The following is a 23,934-nucleotide window of genomic DNA, read 5'->3' on the forward strand; positions in this document are numbered from 1 at the left end:
CCTGCAGCTCTGCCAGGCTTGCCAGTAAGGAGGCTTTCAAGTTGACAGTCAGACATATACAGTATATAAGTGCCATTCATGCTGCCCTGCTAAAGGCTGCTGAGCTGAGTGTAGCTGTTACTTCCTAAATGACTTCAGAAAGTGTTCCAGAGGCAGATGTTACGATCAAAGTGCCGTGCGTTCCTTTTCTTCAGGTTATTTTCAATGATGACTTTCCATGTGAACATTGTTGCAATATTTTTGCTTTTCTTTAGGCAGGCTACATCAATGGAACAACACGGGAAGTGCACTTCACAAACATGAATATCTCAGGATGTGTTGATTGTGAAGTTAAAATACGAACATAGGGTATACAAGTAAAAGTCCTTCCATTTCATTCAAAGCACTTAAGACATGTAGTATATTATAGGTTTATCACCTTCACTTTTTTTTTCAAATTTTCTTACTTAAAACTATAGTTATACTTTTTATATTATTATTATTATAGTACAGTAATTACTTTAAATGACCAGTTTTTAGGTGTGTCCTCTCAACATTGTTTCCTGCTACAAGACCAAGAAATTCATTGGAGAAAAAAAAAACTGATATTCCTCCACTGATGATGTCATATCATTGCTGGTTCATCTGGGTCCTCACGTGTCTGGGAAAATACGAATTCTCATTTTACTCTTCCAGGACTTCAGCTCAACCTTCAATTAATGCAATCAACCCTATAAAAGCCTAAGTGACCTGTTGATTTTGGGTTTGAGCTCCTTGTTATGAAACTCGATCATAGACATTTTAAGAAATAGACCTCAGTCTATCAGTGTCTACAGCACCACTCCCTCATACATGATTATCAACATCCAAGTGACACCAAGAACCATGGCCAATACTGATGTTCTTCAGCTAAGTATCCAGACATCATATCGTGAAATTTATTAGTAACACTGTGGTGAAACTCATCACTCATAAGGTCAAGTCTGCATACAGGAAGGAAGTGTAGGGACTAGATATGCAAAGCAATCTCTTTATCAGTGTGAAGGAATGAGGGAGATGGCAGTGAAGCACACCCTCTATCTTTATCAGAGCAGCAGCTGTTGACAAGATATCCTCCTTCAAATGTCCAGCTTACGCAAAGGAAACTGTATGACTACAGAGACTAGGTTTCATTGTGATGTTTATAAATCAGCAACCTTGATTTGTAGCTTTTACTGGTTACTGCACAGCCAAGGATACGGCTTTACCATGTTGGTTCACGTTCATTACTCTTGTAGCCACAACCATATGCACAGTGCTTCCTCAGCACCAAATTGTGGACAGGCACAGTAAGTGACTGCTGAACACAGAGGATCACGTTGCAGGGAAAGAACATTTTTAATTTGAACTGAAGTGAGAAAGTGTCAAACTAACAGCGAGCACATATAAGAAAAAACCCCAAAAACGACTGGAGTGGAGGCGGTGACCGATGCGACATGAACAGTTTTCGGATCTCTGGTCAAATACACCGCGTATGTGCAAGAAAAAACATGAAACAAGTTCACCAAGTAATCTGAAATAGACCGAAATAGAGGCAAGCTGAATAAAACCTAAGGATAGCAAAGTGAGCTACAGCAAAGCCAAGCACAGAGAGATCAGTCAATGTCTGTGTGTGCGCGCGAGAGTGGGCCAGCGACAAGCAACTCTGGCTGCAGCCTCTGTAGGCAGGGGCGGGCGCTGTGTGTGACTGGCCAATCACAGAGCGTGAAGACCAGTTATGAGGATTTTACGAACACGAATATTGACGAGTTTTACTCGTATCGTGCTCGTACTACTCGAAAATGTGTTATCTGTACCGAATACTCGTCTGAAACGAGTACCTGGCTCAACCCTAATAATAACATTGCTCCATACAGGTTGAATCTGTAAATACATGACGGGTTAATAATAACATCATCTTATAAACTAATAAATGATATGTCAATGTTGAGTTTGACCCTTCTCTATTTTGTTACGTGACAAACTTTTTTTTCTCAAGTCAACCCTAATGATATACTCAAGTCTGAGTTCATAATCATCCTGGAGAGAACAGTCTTCAAGGACAGCGACTACACATCACGCAAGCTTTTAAATGTTTACTAAGTGCATTTCTTTTGTGACTTTTAGTGTTTTATCCCTCCATTTACATGCTAATGTTTACACTTTGCCAGCTGAAATTTTAACATTATTTTGGTGCTTAAGAAGTACAGGTAATTGATTTTTCAGTTTTCTATAATGAGATCTTTCCGCATTAAATAGCTTATTATTGTATTATTATTATATTATTGTACCTGTAAACAGTGATGATTCATTCTCCCTTTTGGACATTTATGAATAAAATCTGAGAAAGTCCAGCACACACATGAAAAAATACAGAAAAAGGTCATGATGACAGAAGAATTTCCGTCATGAAATTAATTCTCTACTACATAAAAAATAACTGGTGCCTAGTAACATACATGGACACCATTATACTGATATCTTGAAGACTTCTTTAAATCCACTATGCTTTCATTTTCACATAACAAGAAAATGAAAAACTGAAATATTCAAGACAACAACAAAAAAATTCTACCTCTCAATATGTTTTGTTTGCTTTGACAGGTAGACAATTGTTCTGCTTTTCTGAAGCTTTAGGACCATAACTTACAGGCCACCTCTGGATCACAAAGGAAAAAGAAGTAGAAGAGCGAGCAAGTTTAATCTTTAAAAGACTAATGTATTTCTTCACAGTTGATGTTTACTGGATTGTATTTATAATGCAAAATTTTTTTTGTCTAATTTAATTTTACCTTATAATTAGTAATTGACATACTACAGTATCAAAAATTAAAAATGTACACGGAAAATCACTAATAAAACATCAGTTAATAAAGTGAGACGTACCTGTAATTGGTTAGTGAATTGGTAAATAGCACATACAGTTTCAAACCATCTGCAAAAAAGTTTTATTCCAAGTGACAATTACAGCTTCCATGAATATTCAACTTTACGAACATAATTGGATTACCCTACCGTATTGAACAGAAGATAATAACTTGAAAGAAATGGGTAATTATCAAATATAATTTCAGATTGATCCATATATCTTGTCTGTAAAGATCAATATTAACCTCCTGGAAAAATTTCTGTAGTGTCTAATTCATGACATACAATCAATGGTAATAATAGAATCAAACAAAAAGAATATCATATATCCAAATAAAGAACATCTAACACCGACTATAAATTAAATTTTGGTCTCTCTGGTGATTGAATATTACATTTAAGTTTAAATGATCGAAAGCTGCTAAAGTTCTGTGCTCCACACCTACAGCTCAGTGAGAACAGATTATAGACGCAAATAGAAAATGACTTCACTAGTCAAGTCTCTCTGAACAGTCTCATCTGAAAGACTCTAAAAAAAACAAATAAAAAAAATATTAATGAACAAAAGCAGTGTTGTTAAGTCTGTGTGTGTGTGTATTATATATATATATATATATATATATATATATATATATACACACACACACACACATGATTATTTACATCAGTTATTTTGGGGGTAACAAAAACAGTAACATCAAGTAGATCAGGGACCAAAATGCTAACCCATAATTTGCTCAGCTGACAATCCACGGAGATGATTTTCAACGTCCTGACAGTTTCAGCAGTAATATTGACCTCCTAATATTGACCTCCTAATATGACTAATATTGACCATTGACCTCCTTCAGACATGATCAGTGAGTTGTTCAACTACTGACATGAAAGGCTTGAAAAAGTAAAGTAAGTGGAAGGGCTGTTTCCAAAAGAAGGAGTGATTCTTGTTTCTCATTGGATGTATTTTACACAGTCAAAGAAGAATGATACATCTTCACAGACACACACAACACACACACACACGTACGCACACACACACACACTAACTTCCTCAAATCCAGTGATAAAATGTCCGACTGTTGGACAATTAAAACATTGTGCAATCAAGGAAAGTTTACAATGATGTGATACACCAGGCTGGCATTCAGGCATGGCATTAAATTTAATTCAGTACAATCATGCACTATGAATAAGAACGACAGCAAGAAGACAAAGCACATTGCATTGACAACTTCCTTCTGTTAACCGAAGTGAATATCTGCCTGTGAAAACTGGTCAAAAGATGGTTTTGTAAAACTACAAAAGGAACCACAAAACGTGTAGCAGTTTTGGTTGATAGGTGATTACCTGAGTGTGATGCAGTGGTGCCTCCATGGTTATAGAGGGGAGGAGCCTCAAACGCATAGACAACATCGCTATCAGCGATTGTCGTCAGGTCATCGTCGTCTGAAAAGGAGCGCTGGAAACCGGTGGAGTACAACTCTGTTAGAATTACCTGTGCAGAGACACAGAAGACACACAAGGGCCTCAGTGGAGAACATGCAGGACTTCAAATACATTGAACATTTCTCGGTGATGATGAACATGTGGTATGAACATGACTGATCAGTCAACACTAACTGGGACTAAAGTCAAAGTAACTGGAGTCACTGTTCACAGTAAAAAACCACATAGGTGACAATCTGCTGCTGAAACTCAGGTAGTCCTTCTCAGAGTGTTCAGAAGATGAAAATTACAACTAATAATAAGGCCTAAATTATGGAATATTATGAAAAAGGCTAAATTGATTTGGCTTCATCTGTATTATACGATATCAATGCAATCAGGACAGAGGGATCACGTGGCTCGAGACAGGGGTTTGTGCAGAGGGATGGTGATGGTGTTTCCATAGAGCTGGCAACAAGAACACAGTAGATAGAACAAAAAACCCTGACACAATACACATTAATTTTAAGCATAAGAGTGGCATCAGTAAAAAAATTAATAAAAAAATGTGGAAAGCACAGATTTCCTATGTCATTAGTTAAAAAATTAATCCTCAATCAATCAAAAGTAACCAAAGCAAAAAAAAAAAAAAAAAAAAAGCTTGAAAAACACATCGCCTGTGGATGCCTAATAACGTAAGGGCTTAGGGTTAAATGAACTTTATCTGAACTATTCAAAACACAATCACTTCAGCATCAGTGGTGTGTCACGTTAATGGCTGAATTTCAATTGCTGCGAATAAAAATATAGATGTTAAAACACCGTAACTACTTTAGATAGATAGGTAAATGATAGACATACAGACAGGCAGATACTTTATTAATCCCAAAGGAAATTGTGCATATCATTTGCTCTCAGATCCCCACCACAGTCATAAATAGCCTCGGGCAAGGCCTAGGATGGATGGATGGATGGATGGATGGATGGATGGATGGATGGACAGATTGTCTTGTTATTGATCAAGTATGTTTGTAAAGTCCAGCAGAAATTGTTATTTATCATTTGAACCCAGAATTGAAAGTCAAAGATGCTTAATTTTAAATAACATAAGACAGAGCAAACTCATAAATGCTGTGCTAAAATCATTCTGTGCTGACCAAAAATAATAATAATTATAAAATCAGTTTAAGTGACCTAATAAACATGTTTCACTGAGGGTATTTTAATTTATCATCAAAGAAACAAGTGCTTCTGAAAAAAAAGGCTTGCATTTTGGCCAGGTTCTATAAATTCTCTTATGTACAAACTCACACATTCTAAATAGTTTAGCTTTAAAGAAAATTGATTGATTATGACAAGACTGCAAGCCAGTCAGAACACTGCACTGTTATGCAGTACCATGAACTAAACATAGTAGCATATATGAGTTCAAACATAAGGCAATATTATGTACTTCTGCGTTCGCCCTCCCCTGGTAGCTCAAAATATATTTTGTAAAATCAGAACCAAAGAAATAATTCTTGTTGGGCTGAATGATGTCTGAGAAGATTAACATCAACTAAGTTATAATTTCAAATTCGACCACTGTTTGAAGAACTCGGAAGGACCAAATAGGCAGATTGTTCTCCTAAAAATTATACAATTATCTACAGTGTACACATTCAGAATGCTAAAAGAAAACTAAAAATATACCAGATCTAGTGCCATAGTTCATGAAAATAGCAGCCCATTTAATTTCAAGTATAAAGGCATTCTGGGGTGGCATGATGGCACAGTGGATAACACTGCTGCTTCACTGCAAGAAGGTTCCTCGTTTGATTCCTTTCTGTGCAGATGGTATGTCTGTGTTGAAGTATTTTCGTTTACGTGCGTCCTTGCGTCCTTGATGCACATTGTTTGACAGAGACGCACGACCATCAGACAACATGCTTTAAATACTTGTAATTAAATATTGGTAAAAATCCACTTCCATTCAAATTTAGAACCTCCACTGCACTTAAATTTAGAACCCGAAAATCGCAATTATGTTTTGATCTTGCGCAAGTTTCTCGTCACGAGACTCACCTGCGTGATTCAGCCTCATTAAAATCGACTAAACTGCAACACAACATCTATTCGTTTTACACGCTGCAGTGAGAGAGCGAGGAGTTAGTCTTTCATTATCACCATGCCTCCAAAAAAGACACAAAAGTTGGAGAAAAACCAAGTGACAATGAGTGCTTTCTTCAATAAAAAAAAGAGAATGTTAAAGTTAATGAAGAAAACAAGACAGATATTTCTGTGGATAGTACAGAAGAAGACATTTTTCTTTATTTCTAAAACTTTTTTTAAGAATAACTACCAGGCTTTAACGATTTCATAAAAATAATATATAATATATAACTTTTTTTTCCTTTTTTTTCTTAATAAGTTATGGCATCATTATTAACAAAATCATTAAGAGCAATAGTTTATTTAGTTCTCATATTGTACTATTGGTAAAACTCAATCCTTGCTTACAGCTTCTACCATATATTCTGTTGCTACTTTTGGGAATCATAAACGTCATGTTGGGATACATGGATTTTTTTTTAAGCGCATCCCAGGGATGCACTACTTTCTTGAGGTAAAATGAACTCTGCTTCTGTGTGGGTTCCCTCTGGGTTCTCTGGCTTTCCCCCACCTCTAAAATCACGCAGCTTGGGTGAAATGGTGAATTAGCCACACAAAATTGTCCATAGGTGAGATTGTGAGTGGTTGTTTGCCCTGAAATGAGCTGGTGTCTTATCCAGCGTGATTGATCAACGATCCAACAAACAAACTAAAAAAAAAGAAAAAAAGAAAAAAAGGTACGTACGAAGGATAGATCCCATCTCCACACATTTTAAGCAATACACCAAAAGGCTAAAAAAAATAAAAAAAATATGCGCCTTGCTGCAAACAATAAAAGTTTTGTGGGTCAATCAATAGCACTGGTAATTGCATGGATACAAGACGCCTATTGTCAATGCTTTTCCTGTTATTACAAGTCTGCCATGAAATCAAATTTGTTTATATGACTTCATAGGATAATATGTGTTACAATTTAAATATTCATTGGTCTGTACAACATATCATTGTCTGTTGTACAGGCCAATGAATAGTCGGCAAGATTATTTCTGGAGGGTAAAATCTTTGGTCTTAGTTCCTGTGTGTTTGTGCATGGACTACCTGGTCAGGGGAGATATTGCCCTCCTCTGCCACCATGGCTCTCAGGCAGGACATGGAACCAAAGATTGGCACAGCGAGCCCCACCCGCAGGTACCTCTGACCCTTCCTACTGAATACCAGTGTCACACACATCGACCTGTAGGTAGGGCGAAAAGAAAAAAATGAACAGGGTGGAGATAGGAAGTGTGTGTGTGTTTGTGTATGTGTGTGTGTGTGCGTGTGCATGTGTGTGTGTGCGTAAGTTACATGATATGCCAGCTAGAACGAACTATTGACTTGATTTTCAATTTGGACTCTTCCTATTCTCTTCCAAACATAACCTGGCACACTGAGCTATTTATATACGATATTTGTATGCAGGCACTCACACGCAGATATCAAATTTGTGCACATAAGGTCTAAAGATGCAGATAGCAGCCAAACACAATGAGTAAATAACATAGTTGTTCAAAATTTGCAAGAAAACAGAAACAATTGATACATATATTTGAGTAAAACTACTGTAACCATCTCATCACCCCTAAATGTTAAATATAATCAATACAAGAGACATGGAGGCAGCAAGTACTACCCAATCAGAGGCAGAGTAGGGTGGGATCTGGCTTTCTGTGTGTAGTTGTCCTTTCTGTGTAAAAGTTGTGTGTTAAGATTATGAGTAATTACAATTAATTCAACTTTATTAATACCAAAAAGGAAATTATTTGACCACTCTAGTGTTAGTATAATTGTTAATGTAAAGAGCCTTCCTTGCTTTACCCTGTGCAGAGGTTGATCACTATCACAGTGGCTTTCTTGATCATTAGCCAATTGTCATAAAACAGTCAGATATCTCAGTTCTGCTGTGTTTGAACAGAGTCGTTCAAACACAGCAGAACTGAAACTGAGTAAGCGTCTCGTGTTAAGAACGTCGCTCCAGGATTTAAGCACATTCTAGAATTCAACTCTTTCAAAACCTAAAGCACTGGCACCGCGGGTAATTTCAGTTGCACATGAGAGCCTGTACAAGTTAGAAATACAATAAATTAAGTCATTACTTTGTATCAAGTACTTGTTGAAATACTTAATACTTTTATATATAATTTTAAAAAAAAATTTTTTTTAAACCAAGAAGAGCTATTATTAATGAAAACATAGTAGTCTTTTAACAAATAAGTCATCGTGATTCAGTACATGATTTATTAAAATGTATTTATTACACTAATAACGACATTGATTAGCGTGGATACTAAATTGTATTATTAGACCAGAATATACAGTATTAGATTAGATTAGATTAGATTGGATTAGCATATTGTTTTAAAAAAAGAATAAAACACAGTCAAGAAATAAATGTCATGACTTGTCATTTAGGATGAAGACTCTTGTCTCATGCCCCCAGTCGACTGGGGTAGGCTCCGGCAGCCCGCAACAGCAGATATCGAAAATGAATGGACGAATGAACTCTCTGAATCTGATGATAGCTGCTGTAGTTCATGTTTCCTGATAAACACTTTTTGAGTGAGTGGAGGTGGTGTGGATGACAGGTCAGCTGTCTAAAGATCTGGGTAGCTGTTTCATTTACATTGTTAGATGAGACAAGATGTGAAATGGAACAGTATGACAGAAGTGATAGGGCATTTCAGATGAAATCAGAAATAGATTCCCATTTAAAAAAACAAACAAACATGCTTGCAGCCTCCTTTTACCTCGGTAATCTCTGCTTACCATTAATTCCTCATGTGCCTCCATGTGAAGCATCAAGAGCTCATAAGCAATTTTGACATGACCAATTCATCTGCACGGCATGGTTTTAGAAGTGGGATAAAGAATCCATACAGAAGCCCCGCAGACACGGGGAGAACATACAAACTTTGCACAGAAAGGACTCTAACCCAGCCAGCTACAGTGCTACCTACTGCGCCACCCAATATTATAGATTGAAATTGAATAAATAATGAACATTTCCACTTATGAATAGTCTCTCAGAACCAATTGTGTTCATTGGTTGAGGACTACCTGTATTGCTTACAGATTGAACAAATCTACAAGTGTTTCTGCAGGCTATAGATCCATCCATCCATTCATCCATCCATTTTCTGACGCTTTATCCGCCGCAGCGGGTCATAGGGAGGCAGGGAAAATTCTGGGCACGACGCTAGTGCACCATGGAACCATACAGAGACACAGACAACCACCCATGCACACACTCACTCCTACGGGCAATTTGGAGCAGCCGTACATGTTTTTAGAGGTGGTAGAAAGCCGGAGAACCCGGAGAGAACCCATGCAGACACGGGGACAACATGCAAGACTCCACACAGAGCGGGACGCAAACCCGGAGCCGACTTGCTGTGCGGCGACAGAGCTACCCACTGCGCCACCGTGCAGTAAACTATTTATTCTAATTTTGCGATATGCACACTGAAAGATGCTCGATTGCAACACTACATCCCTCGGACTAATTGAGGATAATTAATAGAGAAAACTCATCACCACATGGTAATGGACAAATACTACTAGTCATTGTTATTTCTCCACACCGCACTGGCATCTGCAGCACCTGATCCTAGAAACTGTACTGCCTCCCAGCTGCTGTTGGGATTTTAAGAGCCTCAGACTTCAGGCGTTTTGCTTGGATACTGCCGCAATAGGAACACACATTAAGGCCACTGAGCGTGCAGCAGTGTGTCCACAATGAACCTGAATGGATTTACTTCTTTACTGGGCACAGACTGCAGATTGGCCACACACTGGCAGTGAACACCTGCTGTTAAACTGACTGCAGCGAGACATGAAATGATGATGCAAAACACCAGCATCTGCTCGCTTGAAGATGGGGGGGATTTGTTGATGAATGCAAATTGTGAGACACTGTTACTGCAGTTCAACTAATTTTTTTTATATTCATGTCGGGACACATGGGCATGGAAAGAAGAGATGACAATAACAGACAAAACCTATAACTTAGTGTGCCATAGCTGCCAGCTCACTTTAAATAACCACATAAATTAGACCTCTGCTTAGTTTGAGCAGGTTGGGGTTTGTTTCAGGTTTGGGGGGGGGGGGTTCTACAATAAAATCAGTCATGTTCTTATTGCAAATTCACTTTGTCTGTAAATACCCACCGTTTCCTGAGATGAATTAATAATCAAGCCACATCTAAAAAAAATCAAGACCTTTAAATGAAGCCGTTCTACATATTCATGGAGGCAATACATTCTGCTGTTACATACCTAACAACATCATACATCAACTGTTCCCAGAAGCAAAGCTAAGTAAAGCTTTTGTTTGATTTAGATTTGTGTATTCATTCAAGTCTAATAATAGATAGATAATAATAGATTTACCTAATAGGGCAGAATATATTAAGTGTAGTCACTACCATCCTGCACAAAAAGCACTTAAATCTGAAGTGCATTCGTATTGAGACCAGCAATTACTAAATAATTTCAGCTAGCTCAGACAGCACACATTGTGTAACTCAGAATAGGTTTTTACCTTAATATCTTGCAAATACTAGTCCATGATGAAACTATATTTGACTGCACTAATGGTTCAGCTATTACTGTTTCATGTGTACATTTAATTGTACAACTTGTGGTTTGTATTATACATCACCTGGTTTGTCGAAGGGGGATAGGCAGTGAAATACATAAAAATGGATCAAAGGTGTTGCTCTGCTTAAGGCAATGAGGGCACGTCAGACAGGACCTGGAAACAGAGAAAGGGAAAAGATTTTTTTTTTAAATAATTTTTGGAATCAACAACCTCAGCTTACTCTTTTACCAACTTCACCCTGGTTTAGTTAATTTAAGCACTTTTCTAATCAAATTATAAAAGAACATAACATTAGGTCATTAATTTTCCGTACCGCTTCCTACTGCACCGCTTCAGTACTGCTTAAGCGGGTTATCCGACTTGCTGGAGACAATGTGGAACCTAACGATTAGGTAAATATCACAAAGGCTATAACTACTACAGGAGACAGTATTTCTGAATGTATATCACATTAAAAGTGTCGATTTATGATCCACTGATACTGACAAACCAAATGCTCTCATTTCAACTTAATTAAAGACTTTTGTGTATTTGCATTGTGGGTACTGATGAATGTTAAGTACTGAAATGAGCCATCTGGACTTCATATGCTGCAAAAACTGCACATAAGAGGCTGTTCAAAATGTTGGCACGAAGAGCTGAGCAAGGGAAGGGAGAAAATGCACTTCATGAAAAATGTTGTATTGAACAGAACATGAGGAACTTGATTAGAGGAGACAAAGAAGCAAAGAAGAAAGAAATTGAGAAAGATTATTTAATATATGCATGCAATAATAACCTGTGTGACAGAGTGGACTAATCATTTCCCCAGAAGAATAAATACAGTTAAAAAAACTAATTAATTAATTAAAATTAAAATCCATATGAGACCTCTAAATGGGACAGCATTCAAACTGATCGGAATTTTTTTTTTGAACTGACGTCTAAAAAATACATTCAACTTTAGAATATGTGCTATAGAGCTTATAAATTCTTGAATATGAGTTTTAACTACCTTTGATGGTGTGTTCTCAGCTTTAATACAGTTCGTGGAGATTGGTTTGATATTTTTTTCTTGACCTTGTTTCTCAGCAGAAAATAAATTCTTTCACTAGTGCTGCATTGTGCTGTTTTCTCAGATTCTGTGTGTCTTCATTATTCTGCCAGTTGAGCTGTGTCCCAGCTTGTAGAGAAGCAAGGTTGTTAAAGTAGCAAGTAGTTTGGAAATCAAACAGCAGTTTTCAAGAATTGCATTTCGACAGTGTGACATGGCAACCGGTGACAGGCTCGCTGATGAAACAGTTTTGCATTCAGTTGAGCACACAGACAGGTCTAAACACTCAAATCTCTGCACTCACTTACACTAAAACGTTCAGCTTGTTGTAAAGCTGATGGTGTTTGGACAGTATGGACAATCAGAAATCAGGATTCACTCTGCTATGTGTGTGTGTGTGTGTGTGTGTGTGTGTGTGTGTGTGTGTGTGTGTGTGTGTGTGTGTGTGTCTTGACAGCTTCTTGAGTTTCTTTCCTGATAGGAAGAGTTCTTGTATGCTCAAATATATAGAGATAAGTGCAAAGCCAGTGACACATGTCTGCCTACTGACTGAAGATGAACCAGCCTCCAAACACTGGACTGTAAATGTATCAGTATGTGACACATCCTCCCTTCCTGCAGTGAGTTTAGAGTAGTGGAGTAGTGAAGGGACGCTATAGAGGTTTCTATGAAAAACTAAAACACGAGAAACACATGACCTCTTCTTATCTATGAATGTACTCATTCAATAATGACTAAAGTGAAAGAATATTTATACATTTTGATACATTTATACATCTACAATATCAGTGACCTTACAAATAAAATGAAACACTAAATAAAACCACTAAAGTAAACCACAGTTTCTATGTGTTTTTATATTTACTTTAATTACTTTGTTATTCTTTTCAGTGTAAATGTTAAAAAGATATAGTATTTTGTTGTTTCTGGTCACTTTTACTCCAAACCTCAGCCTCCGTTAGTTGACTCTGCTGATCTATTAAATAATGTTCTGCAGACCGCAGGTGTTTTTGACAAAAGCTTTTAAGCTGCTGTTTAGACAAGCTTTGACCAGTTGCTTTGGGTAACAATGCAACAGAATACAAGCACAAAATTATTAATGGCAAACTGGAGCAAAAATGTTCTCTTACCAAGGCAAGATATCTTTCAGCTGTGAATGCATGGACTAAACATTACTGGCACAGTTAACACCCTGGTGTTGGATCGCTAGTTATTCTCAGATAGTTTTAACTAAACATTATATAAAAACAAAATCCATCACTAGCACTGTAATCAATTGATTACAGTACATTAATAGTCTTGTATTCACATCTTCACCTACAGTTCATTGCATCTACAATCCCTAAATCATGCCTCACATTATGATGCAAAGGTTCAGTTAGTTCTGTTTTTTAAAAAATTTTATATACTGTTGTGATCCCTGAAGGAAAATTAAGAAGTATGTTAGTATGTTAGTCATCAATCAATCACACGCATACATATTAGTGTGTACAAGCCTCTGTAATACACACAACCACACACAAGGGTGCCTGTAAGCATGCAATGGGAGATAGAGTGGCGGGCAGCCCCTTTGTAGAGCACCCAAATGAGCAGCTTGTAAGGGGGACGGAGCCTTGCTCAAGGGCGCCTCGGCAGTGCTCCTGAGGTGAGCTGACACCTCCCACTGTCAGCTCACATACTGGGTGTTTTTGGGGGGGAATCAAACCGCCGATCTTGGAACATTGGGCGACCGCTCTACCGCCCGCTCTACCACTGAGCCACTGCCACCCCCCAGTTCTGAGGATTTTACTTCAGCTATGCCAGCTGGGATAAGCTCCAGCTCCCCAAGACCCGCGCAAGTGGATGAAGTGGTCAAGAAAATTAATGAATGAATGAACGAGCATGAGTATTGGCGAGTTTTACTTGAATCGTGCTCGTACTCGTCAAAAATGCGTTATCCGTACCGGATACTCGTCTGAAAAAGAGCACCTGGCTCAACCCTAATTTTTGTATCTCAGAGCCTAATGGTGGCATGCTGAGCACCAAAGCTTTCTCTCAGATAAAGAACAGCAGCTGCTGTTGTGCTGTGCATATGTGTGTTTGTGGGTAGATATGTTATAGCGCCAGGTATCTGATCTGAACAGAGAGTGGTCTTTTGGTTTGGTCAGAACAAAACAAAAAAGCCTAACTTTGCTCCTCCTCAGATGTTTGGTGACAAAGGGGCGGCAGTGGGGGGTCGTCCAATGTTCTGAGATCGGCGGTTCGATTCCTGCTCCCGCCAAAAACACCTGGAGTGTGACCTAACAGTGGGAGGTGTCAACTCACCTCTGGAGCACTGCCAAGGCGCCCTTGAGCAAGGCGCCCTTGAGCAAGGCACCGTTCCCCCTTACAAGTTACTCATTTGGGCGCACCAAGCAGGGGCTCCTGTGTGTTCAGGGCCTATACACACTAATATTTGCACGTTACACTAGAGTGTGCCACTATTTTCCCTTCGGGGATTAATTAAGTATATGAAATAAAAAAATAAAATAAATAAAAAACATTGTGATTGCAAGTTCTTATCTTCCTGACTAAATTAATCCAACAAAACAAATAAAAGACTGGTTAAGTAACTCATGCGTGCTCATTGAATAAGTCATAGAATTCACCTATAACTGGTTCGAAATGGAACTGGTCCCTGAATTTAAGCGCTTCTCTTTCTCCCTGATTGTCATCTCTGATTTTGTGGTAAATAGGTCTTACTTCAAACAACAAGATACTGTATATGTTCTGGTTTTGGTTCTCTTGTGCATGCTGTGTGGCTGTTTTTGTGTTTTCCCCTTTTGTTTTTCCTTTCCTTCCAGGACCTGTAGGGCTGGTGTGTGGAGGGGTCGTGACAATGAGGCACAAAAGATCGCAATCAACCCTCGTCAACCTCTCTATAAAGCTGGTCCTGACTCTCACTACAGTGCCAGATAATTCCGTCTTGTTCGGTAGCGCTATCCAGACTCTTTGTGACCTTGTGAGTACCTTTTGTTGTTTCCAGTGAACAGCAGAGCTAATTCTTGTTTTTTTTATTTGTTGATTGCAGTTTGGTGCCTCGTCGCTGTTATTACTTGGAGCCCCAGCCTCCTGGCACCACCAGGTTACCTGCAGCTTTTGTGTTCTTGCTCGCTTTTATAATAAACTTTCTGAACATTGATCTGCCTGTCTCCTGCAACTTGGGGCCACAATAATCTGCCATACCTGCCTACCTGCCATAATCAGGACCTAAATCTCTGCAAAATCTATTAGAAATATGTTGATCTATTTTTTTGAAATCAGGAAAATTGTTAAGAACATTAAAGTGGAAAGAAAATTCCTTTGACCTAATCAAACAAGAATGAGATGGAAAGTTAATTCCACTCACTAATGCCCTCAACTAACTGGCAAGCTCCCACTTCAAAGTGTGGAACTGAAGGGAGCTGGGGGGTATCAGCAGGAGGGGGAGTGTGATGTGAGTCTGGGCATGAAGAAAGCACTGTGGGTGGTGAGAGCGTTAAATTCAAAGTCTGGCCATATTTTCAGCCATACACTGAGCAGACTGGGGAATGGTATGACCCAAGTCAACACACATGGAAATATCACCCGATAAAAGTGAATATTTGAAGCTTGCACTTTTCTGAAGCAGTCTTCAAAGAATTTTGCATGAGAATTTCTTTATCAGATATATTTCCTTTGTAGAGACCTGTGTCCACTGAGGCTGTGAAAACAATACGATTTTATCGCATTAGCACTCTTATGCTTCATTTGGTTAAATGGTTCGATAAACCTATCTGATATCTGTTTAGGTTTTTCAGTTATCCAGGTCATGGTTATCCAAAGCTGTTTAAATAAATCCACTGGACTTAGCTTTTTAAAGTCATTTGACCTCTCTGAGAGGTTTCTTCAGTTCTATCTGACAACATTTAATTTACAAACTGTTTAATATTCCAGACATATTCACATTTAGTGTGCATCCAAATAAAAGTCAATATGATATTCAGAAGGAGACATACGCTGGGGCTTTCCCCACATCCCAGGCCATTAAAAATAAATGCCAAAAACCAAGAGTGACAACGGAGGGCGGCTTTGACATAAACTAACTTAAATTATTATTCTGCACAACAACGAGACTTGAGCACTATCTCTCATTTTGACAACCCCAGATCACAAGACAGCTCTGGCAGTAATCGTAAACATTTATTCATATCAGACAACCATGCTGAATGTCTCAGAGGAACATCTGTGAGATATAAAAGAATCAGGAAGGAAGATGAGGAAAGAAAGAGAAATCAGTCGAGTGATGAAGACAAAAGGAGGAAAGGTCACAAAAAAGGCCCAGAAAGAAAAAAGAACACTGAGCGAGATTGGTAGTGCTATGTCAGCACGTAAAGGCCCAATGATGTGTGAATAAAAAGTGGGGTAAAGGGTGAAATAGAAGAGATTTCAAAGAATTTGGACTAAAAAAACTGGTAATCCCCCTTTCACAATTTTTGGTGTTGATATATTCATGATCTACAATAGAAACAGCACATCTAAAAACTAATAATGTTAAGTGATTAACAGGAGAACTTAATGTGTGCTTGATTTATTAATTGGGAGTTTAAGTAATATGCGATAAGAAGATTGACGAGCATCATTTCATTGTAATACAATTACGTACAGTTGTATTTTGATGTAATGGCTTTTAGACTTGTTTCCCACACAGAACATTACAGCAATCACTAATGATCACTAGCGATCATTAGCGATTGTTAGTGTAGTTAGTTAGATCAGTAGTGATCAATCACTTGTGATTAGCATAGACAGAGTGATTTGTTCTGTCAAAATGAGTGCCAGCTTTAAAAAAAATAGTAGATGAAAACATTGATTGAGTGATTGATTGACTGTATATAAGTAATAATACCACAGACTAGATACATTATAAAATGACTAAAAATCCTACTTGAAAATGTAAAAACCTCGACAACTGTAACAAACTTACATGTTCTGTCCACTCACTCCAGCCCCCCCCCCCCCCCCCCCCCCCTCTAAAAACATGCTGTTTGGGTAAATCGGTCACACTAAATTTTTCGTAGATGTGACTGTGGGTTTGTCTTTCATGTGTGGCCCTGCAATGAGCTGGCATCTTATCTGGGGTGTACCCCCCCTTTCGCCCGTAGGCAGCTGGGATAGACAATTGTGATCGTCCCGCCTATTGATTATTTCATCAATCTAATGATGAGTTCACTCATAATGTAATGTCCTGTTACATTAGCAAAATGTAATCATTATTAATTTATGTATTTATTCTTCCGTCATTCATCTTCAGTCTGATTACATCCCGCTTCAAAGCGGTGATATATTGTGATTGTCAGTGTTCCTGTGTTCGTGTGTTCATTTGTTCATCCGTCCGTCCGTCCGTCCGTTAGTATGTCCACCACAGATCTTCGTACACGTTTTAGATAGAAAGATGAAACAAAAAGCACATTACTCAGGCGACAAAGGGGATGAAAGTGAGATGATGACCTTGAACTTGAGATAACTAGGTCAAGGTCAAATTTCAACTTTTGCACACTCATGAACCAGATAAGATAGAAAGACGAGGGAGAAGGCCAGTGTGAGTAAGACCATAGATATATTTGATCTATGGTCTTACACTGACCTTCTCCATATGCACTAGTCCATGCACTAGTCAGGTATTACTTTCAGGGTACCCTGACCTACCCTGAAAGTAGATCAGGGTAAGTCACAGGATGTTTTAGTCTCTGACTGCCTTGTTGTCCTAGTTCATCTTGAAGAAGGCAGTCCATAAAGGAGAGATCAGGCCTTGTATCTATGTAGTATTGCTATTTTTGTAAATTTTCTGTGTTGCTATTCTCTGTATGCAGAACTATTCTATCTTGGTCTCTCCTGTATGTCATGTTTGAGCTTTTACTTTCCTAAACAGAGAGCGTCTACAGATGGTGGGTGTAACAAACTCCACAACTCTTGATATAACAACAAAGAGACAAATGACCAATAATTTGTCACGACTGAAGTGCAACCAACTTTCTGAAATCAAAGAATGCATGTTTTTTTCTTCCCACCTGTACTGGGCCTGGAAATGATCCTGAACAAAACTATGTCGATCTCCAGGCTTCTCTGCTCTGGATGAACCTGAGGGATCTTCCGATGAACTGGCTCCCTGTAGAAACAGACAAAAGAAGAGGGTGACAAGTTATCATATGAGTGGATGTATATTTACCTGGACTTGGAAGATTCATTGCAGGGAGAGAAAAAAAAAACAGAAAAAACAAGGTAAACCCTAATCACCTTAACAGTTGTTAATTTAGATACCTGGAGTTTTGTCAATCAGTGTGGTGTTTGCTTATTTACCTCTGCTAATTGTTGATTGGTTACAAAAATTAAAGATGCATAGGTATGTGTGTGTGTTGTCTAATGATTAGTGTCAGCCAGTGAAGCAGGGCTTTCAGTTCCTAGACATCCTGCACCCACTACTTAATGTTACAGCACTGCGCGGGTGTTTGTCAGTTTCAGTTGCAGAGGGCTATAAAAATGAGCACAGCAACAACAGTGACAGTATGTTTGCAGGAACAGGTTCCAGGCAGAGATATATAACTTGCCTAAATTGTTTTATACAGTAGAAGTTGAAATCTCCAAAAAAAAAAATCATACTGCTTCTGATATTAAACTTTGGTATTGGCTGTATATATGACAAGTTACAAGTTACAAGTTACACCTTTTCAAACCTAGGTCACTCAATCTTTTCAGTGATAAAGGAGACACATACTCTTTTGTCAAAGTCAAACATTCAGCAGCAAAGAAAATCACAATTATAACTGTGATCCTTCAGATCGGGTCCCACCAGGCTCTCAGTGACCTTCTGAACTGTTTTTTGTATTTTTGAAACTTTGTAAAATCCAAACCATAAAGACGCTTTGCCATCATGTGTGCTGCTAAATTTACATTGTTATGATTTAAATTACTATAAAACATAATATGTTTCATGATCTGCCAAAAACAACAAAGGTCTCAATATAGTGATAAGTGAAAACAAAAATACTGTATATCTATTAGTTAGTCGACTATTCACGATTATGTTGGATTATTAAAATTGTGAACAACTAATTTAATAGTCGACGCGTCAGTTTCCTTTTTTAAACCTTTGTTTTTCTCTCAAAACTGCTGCTGTACCTTCCACTGTCGCTTTTGCTTCCGCCTTTCGCCCCTTGACACCCATGTGGACTAGCCATTTGTTTCTTTTTTAGTTAATTTTGCTAGCTTGGCAGTGTGTGAGGAAGAATAAAAGTATATAATTTCAATAGCAATCTCTTTTCTTCTGCTGTGACCCACTCTGTCTCTTGATTTCACCCTCTTTTCTCCATCTCTTCTCTATCGAACAATGCAGAACAATCCCTAGACCCCCAGAGACAGACTGGGTTTCAAATATCACCATGGAAACCATGACCCTTTTCCCCCCCATTCAACATGTAGGAATAGAGAACACTCTGATCAGACGGACCATGTCCTGAAAACAGCGAGGGTAATCACCAGAGAATACCAGTTAGTCACGTTTGTCTTAAAGCATTTCCCATAATGTCCCATTGTCAGTTTGTAGTAGACGTATACACTTCATACCATTGCTGTTACAGCATCACATACCAGACTTTCACTTTTCAGTTCAGTCAAACTGTGGTTACCATTTGCATTCTCACGTGTATCCATGTGCATATGAGCAAGACGAGGTAAAATGTTGAGGGGAGGAGAGGAATAACCACTAGACTTTGTCTAGACTCTTATTGGATAAAACATCTGGCTTTTCGTTGCACACTTAAGCAGGTTAGCATCACTAAACCAGACCTGAGATCAGATGACTTTCCTCAACAGGTTTGAGAGCAAGTGACAGAATGAAAAAAACAACAACAAAGCAATGAAATACACAGTGAAACAGAAAAAGCACTGAGTGTACTGTGCGTCTTTATTTATCACTCCAGGAATAATGAATACCACCACGATATTGTTTCAGCTCTGTTACCATTCATTAAAAATAAATATGGGGGCTGGTAACTGCAGTTGCAAATAAATACTATATATTTAGAGGCAGTAAGATGCTGTAATGTCAGACTGAATACAATCCCAAAATAAAACAAAACTATTGGTGGTGTTCACATGCCTATACATCTGCCATGGTTTCAGATCTGTTCTATTATCTCGGATAAAATGAATGAAATTGTATTACGCTCTAATCAAACAGTAATCTCACGCTACAGATGTAATTTCTTATTACGTATCAACTTATTTTGCACATGCTTATGTGTTTACAACAAGTTTTATTTGGTCTTGTTTTTTTCCAAAACAGCCAGGTGTTGCATTATTACAACACAAAAAACCAGACCTACTGCAGAACGCGAGTCGAAAGCCTGGAGCACACCTAGCAAAGGATTGTACGATTTGGACACCTGTTTTCAAGAGTAAGAACTGAATCCGTTATGATGAGCTACATTAGAAAGATGAAAACACCAAGGCTGATTCCATTACAACAAAGCTGCTCTAAAACTGTATTTAAGCTTTGGAAATAAAGCCAGTCCCACGCTAGCAAGGTTTCCAGGTTGTTACAAGGTGTAGAAAGAGTGCAGGTCACTTTGGAAAGAACATTTGTCCTCCTACTCTCTTGTTTTCTCTGTGTTTTCTCCTGCACTGAGCTATTAGAGGTCAGAGAGGTTGCGATTTCCACAATCAGCCGATGCAAGCAGGCATAAAATCAAGGGTGCACATATCAGTTTCATGCATGCAGACACAACCGCTCCACTGTAAATTTGGAAATGATATACTGCTGGCACTTCAATCAGTACATAGTTTATTTTATAGAATACTAATATCATAAAGAAATAATGTAAAATGTTCTCATATTTTGAACAAAGCACTTCTATACCAGTCAAACCCATTACATTACATTAGATCTGAAGGAACTCACCTGGTGGTGGTTGTGTGTGTGTGTGTGTGTGTGTGTGTGTGTGTGTGTGTGTGTGTGTGTGTGTGTGTGTGTGTGTGTGTGTGTGTGTGTGTGTGCACATTATGCAGGCAGAAAAGCTAAAAAGGATCAGATGGCTTCTGTTATCTTGGCGTCCTGCATGGATGCACCTCCTTACCAACTGTACATCACTTTTCCTTTGTTATTGTCCCTGTCTTTCAACCTATCTCTACGAATCGTGCCACTGCATGACATTAAAACATGCAGGATTTGGTTTTGATCATGGCACTCTCAAATGTATCTAGACAAGGAAACTTTTACGAAAATACAGGGCCTACTGGAAATAATTATGAAAGATAAGACATTTGTGATCTACCCATTAAGCGGACTATCCCTCTCTCATCAGGGTTCCTGAGCAGCAACAGTGTGACACAAGATTAAAATGCCTCTGTGAAGACATGCTGCAATTGTAAAAGAACAGAGGCAACAGAGATGTCTGAAAATGATAAATGATCGTGTATTTAACAGGAGCTGGAGGGCAAATTCACTACAATAGTCATCATTGTAATGCTGCTGATTAATGCTATGTACCGCAAGCAATACGTATTTTAGCTGCTAGTCAGTATAGAAGTAACTCAAATGTCTTTATAAAAAAAGTAATTGTATAATATTTGGTAAAGATTTGTCTTCCCTCTGATCCCAGACTTCTTTTATCAGAACCCTCATCTTAGCTTGGAAATGTATTGAGTGAGACCAGATTTTTTTTCAGTGCAGCCACTACAAATCTCTTTGGCCCCGAGCTTCTGTCACAGACAGTTTCCCTCAAGAGATCTTCACACTCCACTTAGGACATGAAAATGTGTCCAAAGCGCATTCATGTGTGATGTTACTGTGATGTTACCTCTCCAGCTTGATGGGGAGTGAGCTTGGGTTGGGGGCTTCCAGCGTGTGGTTGTATGTCTGTGGCTTGATGCTTTAAATGCAAAGTGTAATACTTACTGTACGTCGTAGTATTAATTTTTCTAATTATAAATTCAGCTTTGTAGGAGAGTCCTCGATTTTCAAGAAGAAAATAATTATCAAAACGCCTGCCTTTTCGCAATTGATTGTTCACAAACATGGACACACACACATACATACAAGGAGAATAATACTACAAAGAAAAATATGGACAATTTAACGGTGGGTGGCCCATGAAGAAAAGTAGAACCTCTCTCGGTGAGACACTTTAATGCCCTACAATGAAGCGACTGAACCTTATTTATCACATCTCTTTCTTAATTCCTTTACTTTACGTCTCATTAGTCATCTTACTGTTTGTTTTTGTCAGTTCCTTCTAATTGCTCAGTAGACTCTGAAATATTTGTAAGTTGTCATCATGAGGCCCAACAAATCTACAGTAATTGGTACATTTGAGCAAAAAAAAAAAAAAATCAACTTGCTATTAGCAGTTTAACTGCTGTGCATGTGTGTATTTATGTGAATCTGTGTCTGTGCAGCAGTGAAAATTTTTAATGAAATGGAGAGTATTTGATAGTGAAGCAGTGACACAGTGGATCTGAAAATATCATCACGGATTTGAAATGATTGCCTTACATTCAGAAAAATGAATGTGTCGACCTTTGTGTGTGTGCGCGCATGTGCACGCTCCCACCGACTATGTATGCTTCGTGCTGCTTCCTTTATCAGTGAATTGGGGACAGTCACTATTGAGTCAGCTGGTTGCTGCTTCAGAATTCAGTCATGTGACTCTTTTTAAAGAACCTGGTAGCAGAGGATTTTAACTGAAGTCATATCACTGTGGCCCTGAGTCATGACTTGCATTTGAACGCTTGTGTGACTGCTGAGTGCTGTTCTCCATCCCTACCTGGGGGTGGTGCTACTATCCTGTGTTCTGTGTCTTTCTAGGCATTTATTAGACTGACTGGATGCCAGCCGTCTCTCTTCTTCCCTTTGGATCCAAACCTGACTGTGTCTGTAAGAGCAGAAAGCCAAGTACCTAATTCTAACAGTTTTAAAATATCAGCACAGGCAAGGTTTTAATTTTAGCATGTATTGAAAATGTTCTTCAGCCCCAGCTGAGAGTAAATAATGTTTTTCTTTTCTTTTTTTTAAATTAACATGTTTATTCACTGACAGATTTCTAGCCCCGGAGCGATGTTAAAATTACTTAAGTAGGCTTAAAGTCTAATCACTCCATGTGGCTGTAAGATGTTAGTAAGCTACATCCACACGGGTTTCCTCCGTATGATGCTATTCCAGAACATTTTCTCATCTTGTTAAAGCTCAGTAATATGCAAATACAGCTTAGCCCAATGAAGCCTGAGTCATGAAATAAATGAAATAATTGAGCACTTTTAATCACACACGTTGTGACAAGTAACAGCACTCATCTTAATGTTGGACACTGTAGTAGTTTTTTTGTCACAAAGGCACTTGTACACACAAAGATATTTATTTTACACTCATATTCATAGAGCATCATCTTTCCATTTTCTAACCAACCAATGTAACATGATGAGCTTTACATGAATGAATGAATGAACTAATGGATGAAAAACAAACAAACCAACAAAAAAAACCTTGTAAAACAGACACATCAGACATTGTGGTGGTTCTCTACATTTTGGCTCCAACTTGACAACAGACGGCAGACATTGGCATTTAAAAAACAGACAGATAGGGAGAGAGAAACACTGACATAGAGACATTCCAGAGAGGGGAGGAATAAATGAATCGCTGCCCATGCAGTAAATCTGCTGACTGGTGTTTATTCTTTCAGCCCCAGACTGGTCACACTAATTCAGCCAATCCAATACTGACTTGTGGTAACAAGGCAATGTGGGAGATAACTGCAGAAAACCACCACCTTTTTAACCCCCTGTCTTTTTCATCTATCCTCCTATAGACTTTCGTCGACACGCTTCCAACCATCACTGTCTGTCCAAAAACTCTG

At 38.4% G+C, this 23,934-nt stretch overlaps 1 protein-coding gene and 1 long non-coding RNA gene across 3 annotated transcripts in view; one reads left to right on the forward strand and one right to left on the reverse strand.

Moving 5' to 3' along the window:
- Window positions 1-23,934, reverse strand: part of usp43a (ubiquitin specific peptidase 43a) — a 63,716-nt gene that overhangs the window by 22,436 nt on the left and 17,346 nt on the right. The window contains exons 3-6 of the mRNA XM_068321321.1: window positions 18,094-18,191; window positions 11,074-11,166; window positions 7,477-7,612; window positions 4,210-4,357 (exon numbers count right to left, since the gene is read on the reverse strand). Coding sequence (XP_068177422.1) covers window positions 4,210-4,357; window positions 7,477-7,612; window positions 11,074-11,166; window positions 18,094-18,191 — 475 coding nt within the window. The remainder of the gene's footprint in view (window positions 1-4,209; window positions 4,358-7,476; window positions 7,613-11,073; window positions 11,167-18,093; window positions 18,192-23,934) is intronic.
- On the forward strand, window positions 15,062-20,575 carry LOC137600005 (uncharacterized). 2 transcript variants are annotated; one of them, XR_011036899.1, is made up of 4 exons: window positions 15,062-15,149; window positions 18,143-18,304; window positions 19,416-19,570; window positions 20,367-20,575. It is a non-coding gene; the product is annotated as an uncharacterized lncRNA (long non-coding RNA). The 2 variants fall into 2 exon arrangements; XR_011036898.1 differs by lacking the exon at window positions 15,062-15,149 and having other exon boundaries at window positions 18,062-18,304.

This window comes from Antennarius striatus, chromosome 8, assembly GCF_040054535.1.
Source record: "Antennarius striatus isolate MH-2024 chromosome 8, ASM4005453v1, whole genome shotgun sequence".
Lineage (NCBI taxonomy): Eukaryota > Metazoa > Chordata > Actinopteri > Lophiiformes > Antennariidae > Antennarius > Antennarius striatus.